At 38.9% G+C, this 14,885-nt stretch overlaps 2 protein-coding genes across 2 annotated transcripts in view; both read right to left on the reverse strand.

The window, feature by feature from the left end:
- Window positions 1–925: 925 nt before the first annotated feature.
- On the reverse strand, window positions 926–6,877 carry RDH14 (retinol dehydrogenase 14). The gene is made up of 2 exons (XM_010345748.3): window positions 6,365–6,877; window positions 926–1,994 (listed from the first exon to the last, which is right to left on the reverse strand). Exons 1-2 carry the CDS (start codon window positions 6,755–6,757, stop codon window positions 1,377–1,379), a joined length of 1,011 nt encoding a protein of 336 aa, XP_010344050.3. The 5' UTR covers window positions 6,758–6,877; the 3' UTR covers window positions 926–1,376.
- A 3,015-nt stretch (window positions 6,878–9,892) lies between these two features.
- Window positions 9,893–14,885, reverse strand: part of NT5C1B (5'-nucleotidase, cytosolic IB) — a 35,670-nt gene continuing 30,677 nt past the window's right edge. Inside the window, exon 10 of the mRNA XM_074387757.1 lies at window positions 9,893–10,247. Within this exon, the coding sequence (XP_074243858.1) occupies window positions 9,924–10,247 (324 nt within the window). The 3' untranslated portion in view covers window positions 9,893–9,923. The remainder of the gene's footprint in view (window positions 10,248–14,885) is intronic.

Below are 14,885 nucleotides of genomic sequence, written 5' to 3' on the forward strand. Positions count from 1 at the left end.
GTTAATAATTAAATAAATCTCCTTTCCTTAGAGAATTTCTATTCTAATTATCTAATTTAACCCATGAATGAATAATTAGTGCACTAAACTAGCAAAAGTACCAAGATCAAGGGGAAAAAAAGTAGGAAGAGAGAATTATCTCTGCTTACAGGGGTTGGAAAAAGGAACACATTTGAAAGGAACCTAAAGGGTAAGTCATATTTCCAAGGAAAAAGGAGAGGGTATTCCAGACTGAGAATAATATAAAGAAAGGCCCAGAGCAAGTGAGTAGGTGACTGTTCTACAAGCAGGACTGGGTTATCTGATAGGATGAACTGTCCAAGACACCAGTTGCTAGACATGTGCCTATTTAAATTAACATTACGTGTAATTAGAAATTCAGTTCTTAATTTAATTTGAAGTACTTAATAACCCCAATTTATCTAGAGTCCACCATGTCTGACAACGAAGAGAACATTCCATCCCTCACTGCAGTTCTACTCAACAGTGCTGAGTGAGTATAGGGTAAGCATGGTGCCGCCTCATGGAGCCTCTACTCTATCATAAACAGTTTAATCTTTAATCTAAATAAAAGTGGTTTATAAACAACTATATTCTATGAAATCCCTTTAGGGATTTAGGAGGAGCCTTGGGGGACTCCACCTTGGCAGCACTGTCATAACCTGCTTTACCCCTCCAGCTTCTACATTTCAGTGAAACAACTCTTTTGAAGAAAGAATTCTACATATATTTTTTTAAAGCTCAAAATCCACTGTTTTTTAAGCAGCGTTGTGACAGATTTGGGTTTTAGAAATATTATCTCTTAGAGCAGTGTGCAAGATATGTGGCAAGAAGAGACTTGGCAGACCAAGATCTGCAGAGGCTAATGGTGACAGGATAAAAGACAGTATTCAGTGAGGTCTCCAAAGAAATACACAGTAAAGAATTTGTATCAGTAAATTTATTTCAAGTAAGACTTGTGTGCACACACCAGGGAGATTATTTCCACACAAAAATAAACATCATAGTAAAAATAGTTAATGCTTTGGCCATGAAACTCATATACTTGAAAAACCTCTTGAATAGCACTTTGAGTCACTTAATTCTGATAAATATTAATATTTGCCATCCATGCTTACCCAGTTATAATTTTACAATATATTTTCCATTATACTTATTATTCATTATATTTACTATATATTTAAAACATCTTTGCTCAAATTTTATCCCAAAAATAATTTTTCAATAACTCAAAAATATTCACATGTACCGCTTGGCAGTACTATCGCAATACCAAAATTCTTTTTCTTCAAGTAACAAGTACTCAAGCCACACCATTTCTGATCACAGATATAACTGATATGCAGTTTTATAAATAGCTCTTTTACTGCTTTTTCTTATTTTAGTATGCCAACCATCACTTCACTGATATCCCAGAGTTTTCTTGCAACAGATTCATCCATAGCTTTGGGCAATAGTTCTTCCTCTTTACAATCACCAAAGTATCTTCCCGACACTCCTTCTACCTCAGGTGAAGAGGCCAAATAAATGGAAGTCTGGGCACCTTCTACTGGAGTTTTGAAAAAAGCCCATGATACCAAATTGAAGAGTGGTTTGACCAACAGTGGAATATGTATGTGCCTCCCCAGATTCGTCCGTACAATACCAGGATGCAACACATTGACGGTGACATTTGTGCCTTCTAAGCGACGGGCTAGTTCCCTGGTAAAAAGAATGTTAGCCAGTTTGCTCCGGCTATAACAAAAGCTTTTATTATAGCTTTGTTCACTGTTTAAGTCATCAAAGTTGATATCTCCATATTTATAAAGTTTGGAAGAAACTACCACAATCCTGCTGGGAGCTGAACTTTTGAGGAGTCCAAGGAGAAGATTGGTGAGTAGAAAGTGCCCCAGATGGTTCACTCCGAACTGCATCTCAAACCCATCTTCAGTCTTCATGTAAGGGCACTGGAAGATCCCTGCATTATTGATCAAGACATCCAGCCTAGGCTCTTCCTTTAAATGTCAAAGAGAATAGTAGAATTAAGACATACACCTTGTATCGCTTTTTCTCTTCATGGTAATAAGATTTTAATAAAATTGAGAACTTGAGACTAAAAGCATTTAATTTCAGTTGTTGGTCTAGAACTACTTGAAAACACTGGCAATTTTGTTTTTAATTAATGGGGGAAGGGATTCCTCTGCAAGATGTTCCTCAGATCAATACTGATATTCATGATTTTTCATTCAATAGCTCTTTTTTCTCATTTACTAAAATGATATACTGAAAGGTATTTATCCACAGTAATCTTCCAATAAAGGATGTAGAAACTAGATCTAAGACTTAATTTCTAGTTATACGTTTTTATAACAATAATATTTACAAATATATAAACTTTACCCTTGCACTAGAAAGTTGACTAAGTGATTAGTACTAAGATCTTTCTTAAAACAGAAATACAGTCAATCTGAGGACAAGGCGCTCCTATAATCCTGTATTTTTCCCCTTAATTTCAAATGAACTAGGAAAATATCAATTTGGGAATTATCAGGATAATACTGAGATCATATCAAAATTATAATAATTGTATCTATGATAAAATGTTTAAAAATTCGTGCAGACTACTAAAATTCTGTAAAATGCTTCTACGAGCTTTCAATAATTGAGAGAAATAAGAAAAAAAAAAAAGATGCAGAAGCTTGATAGGGGCCTGCGCTTTTCACATGTTACCACATCTAATTCCAACAACTCTATAAGCAAATGAAGCTCAGAGGCTACGTGACTCGCCCAGTATCAGCACTCCTAAGCAGCAAAATAAGATCAGATCTGAAGATGAAGTCTTTGACATCAAGGCCTATTTTCATAATCAGTAAGCTAGCATGGCTTTCTAATTGGGATTTTCAAAACAGCTAGAGAGGCAAGGTAAGCTAGACAGACCATATACAGCAGAAGACAGGTAAGCATAGTTTATTCCCAGAGCTACTGGTTATCAACACCAAGGGCAAACTTATGGTTGCATTATTCTATAGTTCTCTTGGGGTAAATGGCACCATGGGGATGGAACAACTTCAAGTCATGTCGTTAAAACTGAAAAAGCAATAGAAAAGGTCAGAAATGCAAACTTAACGCTGGAGAGAACATCATGAATAAATCGATATTTATAAAGAATCATCAAAGATTAAGAAAAAATTAAATAGGTAATAAATATCCTACATAAGGAGGACTCTAATTTAGGAGATCTGTACAGTCAATATTTTATACTTTGACCATATGCTTCTGTATCGTTCCAGATTAAAGTCTTAACATTTAGACTGCCCATAGGGAAGTCTTTTCATTCACCAAATCACATCAGATGGTCTTCTCTAGCCTTTTCTCCGTTGTTCTGTTTCTTTTGATGGACAAAGCAATGTACTACATGTTCCAAGTGTAAAGACACTGTGATGACCCACGATTAATTTGAGGTCAAATTTCAAATTTCACTGGCCCTTCTGCCAAGTGTAAGTAAAAAGAAAAATGTGTTACATTTCACAACTGTTATCAAAGCCCACCTGTCAGAGGATTAACTATTTCTCATTCTGGCCTGTTTAAACATCTTTGGGTTTTCCAACAGTCAACTTCAAAAAGAAGGCAAGAGTTCACTCATGGGAAAAAGAAAGGAGTGTTGTTTTTTATTAATCGTTTGGAAGAGTTTCCTGAATTAATCATTTTTTAGCTATCATTCTTTTCTGGACTTGTGTTATTTTAAAATTTTATCATTTACTATTTTTTAAATTATAGGAGATAAATTACATAAATACCAAGAATACCAACCTGTGGGAAATCTACATCTCCATTTTTTTTTTTTTTCATTCTAATTACAGTCACTTAACTTCAGAGCCAGGCAGGAACAGAAATACTCAGAAGCAAGGACAACTTAGTTATCTCTTTGTATCCTCACTTTTTAATTAGTTCTGCCTCAAGTGCCAAAGAAGCACACCCAGCCCCATCTATATTTTAATGAAGAACAGAAAGACCCATTTTTAATGCTTCAAAATCTCATAGATGAGTATTATTTAACCTGTGTTACACAATAATGAAATACTAACAATAAAAAAACAAAAAGCCAAGTCTGTAGTTCTGCAACAACTCCCAAACTGTGCCCTACAGCACTGCAGCAAACTCTCAGCGTGTTGTGGAATATTTTAATTTTTGAGAAAAACACTGATACTTTGCTCAATACCTCAAAAACTACTAGCTACATGTGGTTCACGGCTTCAACGTTATATTGTGCTATATTCCTTTCGATGATATTATTTCTTTGTAGAGCTGACATTTAAGCAGCTGTTAGCAGTTGCTGTAATAAAAAACAAGAACAATGCTAAAAATCTACCCAGAACAGGAAATGAGGGTGGCAGTGTCCAATCTGATTCCAAGGTTTCAGACAGTGGTGCAGTGACCGACAGGCATACATTTCCTGTTAGTAATTATGGCTGTTTAATAATAAAATAATAATTTTTTCTTTCAAGTATATGTTATTTTCTCAAACAGCTACTAAGTTGTTAGGACATAACTACTTATTAGGTTGTGTGAAAGGAAAAGAAATCTCAAAGCCCAAAATCACAAAGGCGAAGGTTAAAGTCAAGCTGGGAACTGATTCAGACAAACCTGCTTCCCATTTTATTCCTAAGATAGCTACAAAATTAAAGAAGCTACATACCACCCTCACAATTGGCCCATATGGGCCTCCTCAAGATCCTTACCCTAAAACAGTTCTGTTGAATTTCACCCTGGCAATCTATTAATAAACTGATAGCTCATCTTCACAAGTACCAAATAAAAGAACTCAAAAGTCATCCCTTTGTTCACCTGAGACAAACCTGATTGCTGCCTCTAGTCTTCTGTTTTTGTGAAAATACAAACTCACTGAGCCAGTCTAAGACGTAAGTGATTATTCCTCTATCCCCCCTGCACATATAAATCGTGCATTCAGTAAAAGGCTGATCAAAGACTAACTTTTTATCTCTCATCTACCTATGACCTGGAAGCCCCCACTTCGAGTTGTCCCACTTTTCCAGGAGAACCAATGTACATCTTACAAATTTGATGTCTTCCTAAAATGTATAAAGCCAAGCTATGCCGTGACCACCCTGGGCACACGTACTCAGGACCTCCTGAAGTTCTGTCACGGGTGCATCCTTAACCTTGGCAAAATAAACTTTGTAAATCGATTGAGACCTATATCAGAAACGTTTCGTTTTACAGTTGTTTGGACTTAACTACTTAATAAATGAACTGGGAAATACTTCTGGCCTAAGGGCATCATGAAAAAATTACTGAGAAAACTTGGGAACCTGTTCTCTAGATTCAAGAGACTCCATGTCATACAGGCACCCTTCTTGTCCCAGATAATTTTAAATTTCACTCTTCTGAACAAATGACCTCTGAATGCTAGTTACCCCTGCAAGAAACCCTTCTACCTCACTCTCAACAGAGAGCATTCACTTAAACGTGGACTCACTTACCATTTGCACAAACAAATCCTCATACCTCCCTACCAGACAGCAGGAGGAAAGAACGGGGTTAAGAGCAAGTGTTCTGGAGACAGACCACAAGCAAGTTGCTTAGCCTTCCTATGCCTCAGTTTCTTCGAGTTGTAAAATGGAGATAATAATGCCTACTCCACAAGGTTACTGTATAGCTTCAATGACAGTTATAGGCAAGGACACTTTATTTTCATTTAAAACGAAAAGGAAGATCTGAAATGTTTGGCAAAGCTCCTGGCATACAGATCTTCAATAAATGCTGGGTATTACATTATTTTTATTCCTGTCCCTGTCTGGAGCATGACCACTGGGTTCCAAGCTCTATTCTACCTGGAAATCAGACCAGAGTCCCGTTAAGGATGGTGCTGAGTTTACTGGAAGCAGCGAGCTCCCTTTCCCAGCAGAAAAGGGGCAGAGGCTAGGGGAGGGAGGAATATTTTTCTAAGGACTGATCTGAGGTTCTTGGCTAGCTACTTGTCCCAGTGCTCTGGGTTCTAGAGGCACAGCTCGGTGCAGATTCACTTCTGACACAGGAGAAACAATCCGGAGGCCATGGATCTATCTCCGGGGCGGTCCTCACATAACGAAATGAAATGTTCAGAAACTGGTTTATATTTATTTTTCTCTTGGGCCCATTTCTTTCTCGACATCCTTCCCAGTTAGCTCCTCTTTCCTTCTGAACCCTACAGCTTCCCAGCCGCCTCGAAGTGGCTTTTGGACTCCGCGCTGCCTCAGCGGTCCCCAAGGTCACACCCCGAACCCCAGGGCGGTCCCTCCCGGCTCAGCCGCGGTCCGCACGCCCCTCCCACCTCGCTCCCGGGCCCTTCTCCCCAGCCCGGCCCCCCACCACCCGAGGCCCACACCTGGAGCATCTCCTGGCAGAAGGCGCGCACCGAGCGCAGCGAGGCGAGGTCCAGCTCCCGCACTACGAGCTCGCCCGCCCCGCCGACGCCGGGCTCCGGGCCGTACTCCGATGCCTGCCTGAGCTCGCGGCGGAGCTGACCCGCCGCCTCCTCAGCGCGCGCGCGGTCCCGGCATCCCATGATCACCCGCGCTCCCAGCCGTAGCAGCTCGGCGGCCGTAGCACGGCCCAGGCCGCTGTTCGCCCCAGTGATTAGCACTGTCTTCCCGTGCATGAGGCCGGGATCCCCGCCTCTGCGCAGCCTCTGGACCCCGGACCCTACGAACCGCCGGGCCGCCAGCCACAGCGCCCCGCCCAGGGCGGCCAGTACAGCCGCCGCGATGGCAACTGCCATCAACCGCCCGGCCCGAAGGCCCACCGGCCCCTCCGCAGGAAGGCCGGCGCCGCCGCCTTCCCGGAATCCAGGCGGCCACCTGTACGCGGAGAACTCTGGGGCACGACGAGTCGGCCCCTGACGGTGCGCGTGGAGCATACTGGGACTTGTAGTTTCCCTCTGAGGGCTCCTGATTGGTTTGGAGAGTTCAGCGCCTGGAGTCCTGCGCCCTCTGGGGAACCTCCTCCCAGCCTAATGGTGGAGACTGGGTACCCAGTACCGGGTTCAGGCTGCCGAGGTTCATCCGTACTGAAACCCCGGAGTAGGGGCGGCCTTCGCCGTGGCAGTGCCTGATGAGTACTTTGAATTACAGATATCCGTACAGGCCCTGTTACAAACGCCACTCTTCAGGGCGTTTTGTGTTTTCCGTTAAGGGCTCCTGGGACTTGTAAATTCAGTTCAACTCACCTTCTGGAGAAGGGTCCCTGCCCAGAGGAAGTCTGAGGTAGGACGGTTTTTCATGGATAAGACAAAGAATTTAGCAACATGAATCAGTTGGAAATAGAATGGGCGAGTAGTTCTCAAACTTTAACGCACATCGGAATCACCTGGAGGACTTGGGGTGAGGGTTCGAGGTGGGGTAATGAAAACGGAAACAAAAAACACCTGGGCCTCAGTATTAGGACTTCTAATTCAATAGGTGCAGGATGGGGCCTGAGAATTGGCACTTCTAACAAGTTCCCAGGAGCTGCTGCTTCTGCAGATCTGGGAACCACACTTTGAGATCACTGAAGAAGACATTATGACATTGGTCTCTTTAAAAAAAAAAAAAAGAAACTCATCCTCAAATGATCTTGACACTGGCAGAGGTACAGTGGGAGAAGCTTGGACTTACTGTAAATATAGGCTTCTGAGCAGGCCCATTTACAAATGCTTCCCTGCCCTCTCCATGGAACGATTACACATAGCTGTGGAAAGCACAGTGCGTGGTTCACTGTAAAAGGCCTCATTAATATCAGGGTTAGTGCCACAGGGACCCATCTTCAAGCTACTTTTAAAGGCTCATTCGTTTATCTGCCTCTCTCTCCAGCATATGCCTGGCCCTGCCTGTTCCCTGTTAGAGCTACAGAAAAATGGGACACCATTTTTGCTCTCAGGGTGCTTACTTTCTGGAACTGTGATCTCCCACTTCCCATCCTCCACCCATTGCAGGTTCTTCAGATAAGGAAAAAGAGCCACAGCTTACGTAGTTTGAAACAGACTCCCTACATAATTGTGATAATCCATCTTCCACTCCCTTACCTTTGGAAAGCATGTAACATGCAACTAAGAGTCATAAAACAAGAGAGAGGGATGGATTCCAGGAGGTTTCTTATGAATAATGAGAATGGAGCTCAGAGGTGGGAAAGAGCACTCTTACTGGGGATTAGACAAGGCACCAGGAATAGGAATCATGAGAGATGGTCCTACTCCACCCTATCCCCAATTTGAAGTTGCTACTCAAACTCAATGATCCCCAGGGTATGTGTTTCTTCTTTCTCTTCCTTTCTACCCATCCACATCTTGCCCATCCATTAAAGTCAAAGGCTACTTCAAGTCCTTTCCTGACCACTTCGGGCCTATAAAGATCTCTGCTCCCTTCACCTCATGTGTGACCCTCACTGGCACTGAGGACAAACAGCCTTCTGGTGTTGGCTGTTTGAGTATGTACATTTGACTTCCTTGACCAGATTGTTAAGGTTTTAAGTTTCCTAGAAGACAGGGTTATGCCTGTGTATCTCTTGTGGTCTTCACATGGGAGGACACCTAGAAAATGGTAGGTACTCAGTAAGTGTCGTAGTCACAACTGATAGAGTTTGGACTGGTTTACATCAAATTAGGGAGCATCAGAAGATGTGTTTCAGCTGTGATCTTCTCAACTAGAGTCAGGAGTGGAATACATATGTACAGGTGGAATAGAGATGAAGGTGGAGGTAGAGTAGGAGAGAGTATGAGGAATAGAGGGAGGAGGAATCCTTAGACCTGCAGTGTAACTGCTGTGTGGTTTGCGCATGGAACTTCATGAAATGATTAATCTGTACCAGATGGGTAATAACTCTATTTAGAAGGAAGGAAAGAGACATCATTATAACTTTTGAAGATTTGAATTTGAATCTAATTAGTCTTAACACTCAGTTCCATATCCTTAGACAAGCTATCTAATCTTTTTGAATCTTAGGCTTCTCATTGATAAAAAGGAAGATAATAATGATACTATGTCACAAACATTTAATTTGATAAGAAAATGAAGTAACATGTGAAAATAACCAGGTCACTGTGCCTAACATATGATATATTTAATGATCAACTAATTGTTGAAAAACAAAACAAAAATCAAAAGAGAATGACAATGAAAGGCCAGGATACTACACTTCAGTCACATTTTAAAGTGGTAGAGTCTTTTTTTTTTTTTTTTTTTTTTTTTTTAACCCATACAACTATGGATAGGCCACCCTGCCAGGCCCAAAGCCAGAGACTTTAAATATATGAAACTCTGTGAACCAGAGGCATTTAATCCACCAAGTAATTTACAGAGAACCCTTCTCAGGAGGTTCTGTTTAAGGCTTGTCTTACAAAGTATCCTGGAGGAACAATCACCTGATTTATTTCTAAATGAGCAGTATCAAAATTGTTATACTCATGCAGGTAGAGTGAAATCCTCATTTTGCATTGGTTAAAAAGGTGGACATGGTGGTCACAGAATACAAAGCTCCAGTTTTCAAGAGTGTGCTTAACCATACTCATTCTCCCTTTGAAGACACTACTCTACAATGCTGAGGGGTAACAATTCATTGTTATCTACAAACATCCAAAAATGAGCAGTGCTTTATGAAACTAAGTAAGCTTCTAAAACAGTCCCTTAAGCATGCAAATATTCAAGTTCTAAACTTACCCTAAAGAGCCATCATTATGACTTACACAGAGTTAGGTGCAATGGCATTCAGCAGTATTGGTAGTTCAAAGAGAAGTAGTTTGATCATAACTTAAGGGTTCAAAAGGTTTTCCAAAAAATCAAAAGAAAACCTTTCCAAAGAAGCTAAGTTTTAAGGGTCAATATTCTGAAATACCTATATAATTATCCTAGAGAGCCAAAAGAAGTGGCTTCTGTAATACCAGACTGTCACCACTTTATTTCTCTTCCCTGTCTCTAAGTACTGAACTTTTTATTAAAGCCATAAGCTGCGACGGGACCTAACTTCGGTGCCCCTTCAATGTGGAACATGTGGTCATCAAAGAAGATGTGGGGCCGGATCTTCACCAAGATGGGACTTTTGGGGGCTCCAGCAAGGAAAAGAGCTTCGTCTATCTCTAGACCCCAGCGTCGAAGGGTCTTCAGCACACGGGCGCCTGAACTGGCTGCACTCCTAGCTGTAACCAGGTAGGTCCTGATAGGACAAAGTAACCGTTCATTTTTGGCATAGAACTTCTTTTGCAGTCTGCCTAAATCTTCCAGAAAGCCTTTTAGGGGACCCTGTGAAAGGAACATATATCACAGCTGTGATACAATGAGCCAAAGAAAGTGAGTGCTGAAAAGCAGAGACATATAAGATACAATACAAAGGATATGATACAGCATGACACGCTTATGAAGCTGATGGCAAAATGCTAAAACTTGATATGTATTCATGTGAATATGTTTTCTGATATGGAATCATCCTTGCATTCCTGGAATGAGCCGAAAATGACCATGTGATTTAACATCTAAACCTGTATACTTTAAGTATGAAGGAATATTCTATAAATAATTAAACCAGGACAACAGACATGAATTATCCATGGTAAGCTAGAATACAGGGTCACTCTAAATAAAATCTAATTAGTTACCAAAGCACTACTCCTTTAATTCGCTTTTTGTGAATTGTGCCTTTTAAGTTCATAAAGTCTACTCTTGTCTAGTTTAATGCTGTCTGGCTTGAATCTAACTGTGTTTTTCATTTTTAACCTTTCCAAACACTTAGTTTTAGTATCACTTGTATAGAGCCTATAATTGGATTTTGCTATATGATACAATCTGAAAACCTTATTTTTAAAAACAATAGATATGTTTTAGTTCTTTGACATTTATTCATATTACATATATACTTGAGATTGTTTCTGTCTTGTGGTTTTTATTGCACTTTCCATGTTTTAAAGATTTTAAAGGATTGTTCAACAATTTGTGTCTTTCTTCTTTGTAGTTGTGTATCCGTGGTTCTTCTGACATTTAAGGTTTGCATTACTTCCTTCTATCAATTACAACTATAAACTTTTATAGTACCCTCAGTCTTCTATTTAAAAAAATCCCAGATCTACTCTTTTCTTTTTTAAAGTTTTGGTTTAACTTTTTATTATTATTATTATACTTTAACTTCAGAATGTGCAGTTTTGTTACATAGGTATACACATGCCACAGTGGTTTGCTGCATCTATCCCCCCATCATCTACATTAGATATTTCTCCTAACGTTATCCTTCCCCAATCCCCCTACCCCCTGCTATCCCTTCTCCAGGCCCCCGAAGCCCCAACAGGCCCCGGTGTGTGATGTTCCACTCCCTATGTTCCATATGTTCTCATTGTTCAACACCCACTTGTGAGTAAGAACATGCAGTGTTCGGTTTTCTGTTCTTGTGTCAGTTTGCTGAGAATGATAGTTTCCAGATTCATTAATGTCCCTACAAAGGACACGAACTCATCCATTTTTATGATTGCATAGTATTCCATGGTGTATATTTGCCACATTTTCTTTATCCAGTCTTATCACTGATGGGCATTTGGGTTGATTCCAAGTCTCTGCTATTGTAAACAGTGCTGCAATAAAAATACATGTGCACAGGTCTTTATAATAGAATGATATATAATCCTTTGGATATATACCCAGTAATGGGATTGCTAGGTCAAATGGTACTTCTATTTGTAGATCCTTGAGGAATCGCCACACTGTCTTCCACAATTGTTGAACTAATTTACACTCCAACAATGTAATAGCATTCTTATTTCTCCACATCCTCTCCAGCATCTGTTGTCTCCAGATTTTTTAATGATTGCCATTCTAACTGGCGTGAGATGACATCTCAGTGCAGTTTTGATTTGCATTTCTCTAATGACCGGTGATGATGATGAGCTTTTTTCATATATTTGTGGGCTACATAAATCTCTTCTTTTGAAAAGTGTCTGTTCACACACTTTGCCAACTTTTTGATGGGGTTGTTTGTTTTTTTCTTGTAAATTTGTTTAAGTTCTTTGTAGATTCTGGATATTAGCCCTTTGTCAGAGGGTATATTGCAAAAAATTTTTCACATTCTGTTGATTGCTGGTTCACTCTAATGATAGTTTCTTTGCTGTGCAGAAGCTCTTAAGTTTAATTAGTTCCCATTTGCCTATTTTGGCTTTTGTTGCCATTGCTTTTGGTGTTTTAGTCATGAAGTCCTTGCCTATGCCTATGTCCTGAATGGTATGCCTAGGTTTTCTTCTAGGGTTTTTATGGTGTTAGGTCTTATGTTTAAGTATTTAATCCACCTGGAGTTAATTTTTGTATAAGGTGTAAGGAAGGGATCCAGTTTCAGCCTTCTGATAAGGAACTTCAGCAAACTCTCAGGATACAAAATCAATGTGCAAAAATCACAAGTATTCCTATACACCAATAACAGACAAACAGAGAGCCAAATCACGAGTGAACTCTCATTCACAATTGCTACAAAGAGAAGAAAATACCTAGGAATACAACTAACAAGGGAGTGAAGGACCCTTTCAGGGAGAACTACAAATCACTGCTCAAGGAAATAAGAGAGGACACAAACAGATGGAAAAACATTCCATGCTCATGGTTAGGAAGAATCAAAATTATGGAAATGGCCATACTGCCCAAAGTAATTTATAGATTTGATGCTATCCCCATCAAGCTACCACTGACTTACTTCACAGAATTGGAAAAAAAAACACCTTAAACTTCATTTAGAACCAAAAAGGAGCCCACATAGCCAAGACAATTCTAAGCAAAAAACAAACAAACAAACAAAAAACCCAAAGCTGTATGCATCATGCTACCTAACTTAAAACTATACTACAAGATTACAGTAATCAAAACAGTATGGTACTGATACCAAAACAGATACAGACCAATGGAACAGAATGATCTATTATTCTTTATAATGAGAAATAATGAAAGCAGGGTGTTTCTTCAATGTCTCTCTAGTCATCTATTTCTTCTCCACCATCTAATTTTAGTCATTTATTTACTCTTCCTTTGTGTTTATTTACTTTTGAATTATTAAGTTTTGTTTGATTTCTGTTTATCAAGTTGACATTTCATCCTTTGATTGGCTATTGTAACTGAAGATTCCAGCATACTTCTTCCATAGACCTTCTTTTCCCATATTTTTTCATTTTTTGTTACGTATATAATTTGTACGTCATACAAATTTGTTCATTTGCACAGTTTTAATTTTATTCCTATGGTTAAATATATTTTATGACTCTTCGTGCCTTTGTGCTTCTAGTCCTCTGCATGTTGGCCAAAATTTGTCCTCTAGTACATATTTTCTCAAAAATATCTTATGGTAATAATCCCTGAGAATATAGCATATTCTCAACTGTATATCTGTTTCCTCTGTCCTTGAATAAACTTTTGGCTGGATATAGAACCCATGATTTATATATAAGATCTCTCCAACAAGATCTTATAACTACTGCTTCACTGTCTTTTGCTTTTTAGGGCTACTCTTGAGAAGTTTGAGGGTATCTTGAGTCCCATTACATCTCTTCCACCACTTATATGAGTAGGCAGCCCAAATAATTATTTTTTCATTTGAAAGTCCAGTAATTTCACTAGGCCCTATCTCAGTTATGATCATATTCTACACCTCTATCACACAATATGAACTAGTAATCTTTAACATTTTAATCATTTAATGTATATATTAAAATATTTTGATAATTTAGTAGTTTTTAAATTTATGTTTTTACATTAATTTGCATATTTATGTTTAACATCACTCCCCCTCCCCAACATGATTTTAAAGTTTTTCTTCAGTGATTCTACTTAGGCATATGCTGGGTCTTCTTTGCCTGTTATCTATTTCTGTCATTTTTCTATATGAAATTACATTTTAAATTATTATTATTTATGGGATTCTATAATTTCACATTTTAATATCTCTTCTTGATTATTGCATTTTTACTTTATGATCTTGCTTTAAGTTTTTAAAAGTCATGACAAATATTCAGTCATAATTATCTGTATTGTGTCAACTCTTTCTTGAAAGAGCTCTTCACTCTTAATAGATTTAGTTCATGTTTTATCTGCCTTTTTCTCATGGTATCTTTGAATATCGTCAGTGCCAGTTCTCTTTTTATTACTTATACTGAAGTAGATTGGTTTTTCTTGGGACAATTGGTAGGTTTCTAAGGGAAAGTCAAGGGTAGTATTTGAAGACTGACTTGTTTTCATGATTCAAAGACTCCCTTCTTTGCTGTCATGGAAACAAATTGTTTTTGTAAACATGACTTATTGAGTAATCATTTGCTTAAATTTTCTTTAAGGCTTATATATTATTTAAAAAAAAACAAGTAAATTTACTTTCTCACAGTGAGAATCCATACATATAGGTGAAAAAATTGGCACTTTTTTTTTTTTGACAACAGCAGCAAACTGGTAGTGACTGTTGACAGGAGCCACCCTCATTGCAGTTTGTCATTGAAACACAGAGGGACACAGTTTCCCTTGCTATTTTTAGATGATTTCCAAATGGAAGAAATAGAGAATGCTGAGTTGATGTCACCACATTCAAATCAGGTATCCATCTCATTCTCTTTTACTTCTATTTTGGGGTATGTTTTATAATTTATATATTTGCATGGTAGTACAGCATATAATTTATCAATAAAAATATAAAAATATTAGGGAAAGTTACAAACAACAAATACTAGGGAAAGACTGTTACTTCCACCCCAATAACAAGAAAACTCCAGACAACCCAAAAAAAAGAACTTTTTCTGAGCCCATCAAAGACCTGCAATTGCAGGGTAACCAACTAGCATGAAAACTAGGGGAAAACGGGCATCTTCAAGAATATGTGGAGTGCAAGAACTGGATACCTTTGGTAGAGTGTTGTAGAAAGTTATACCAGATATC

The sequence above is a fragment of the Saimiri boliviensis genome, chromosome 1 (assembly GCF_048565385.1).
Source record: "Saimiri boliviensis isolate mSaiBol1 chromosome 1, mSaiBol1.pri, whole genome shotgun sequence".
In the NCBI taxonomy this organism is placed as follows: Eukaryota; Metazoa; Chordata; class Mammalia; order Primates; family Cebidae; genus Saimiri; species Saimiri boliviensis.

Bases quoted from the DNA above. Each gene is read 5' to 3' on its own strand.
- RDH14 (XM_010345748.3), bottom strand. From the start codon at position 6,757: ATGGCAGTTGCCATCGCGGCGGCTGTACTGGCCGCCCTGGGCGGGGCG. The intron at 1,995-6,364 runs GTGTGGGCCTCG...TGACATTTAAAG, and splicing joins TCTGCCAGGAGATGCTCCAG to GAAGAGCCTAGGCTGGATGT.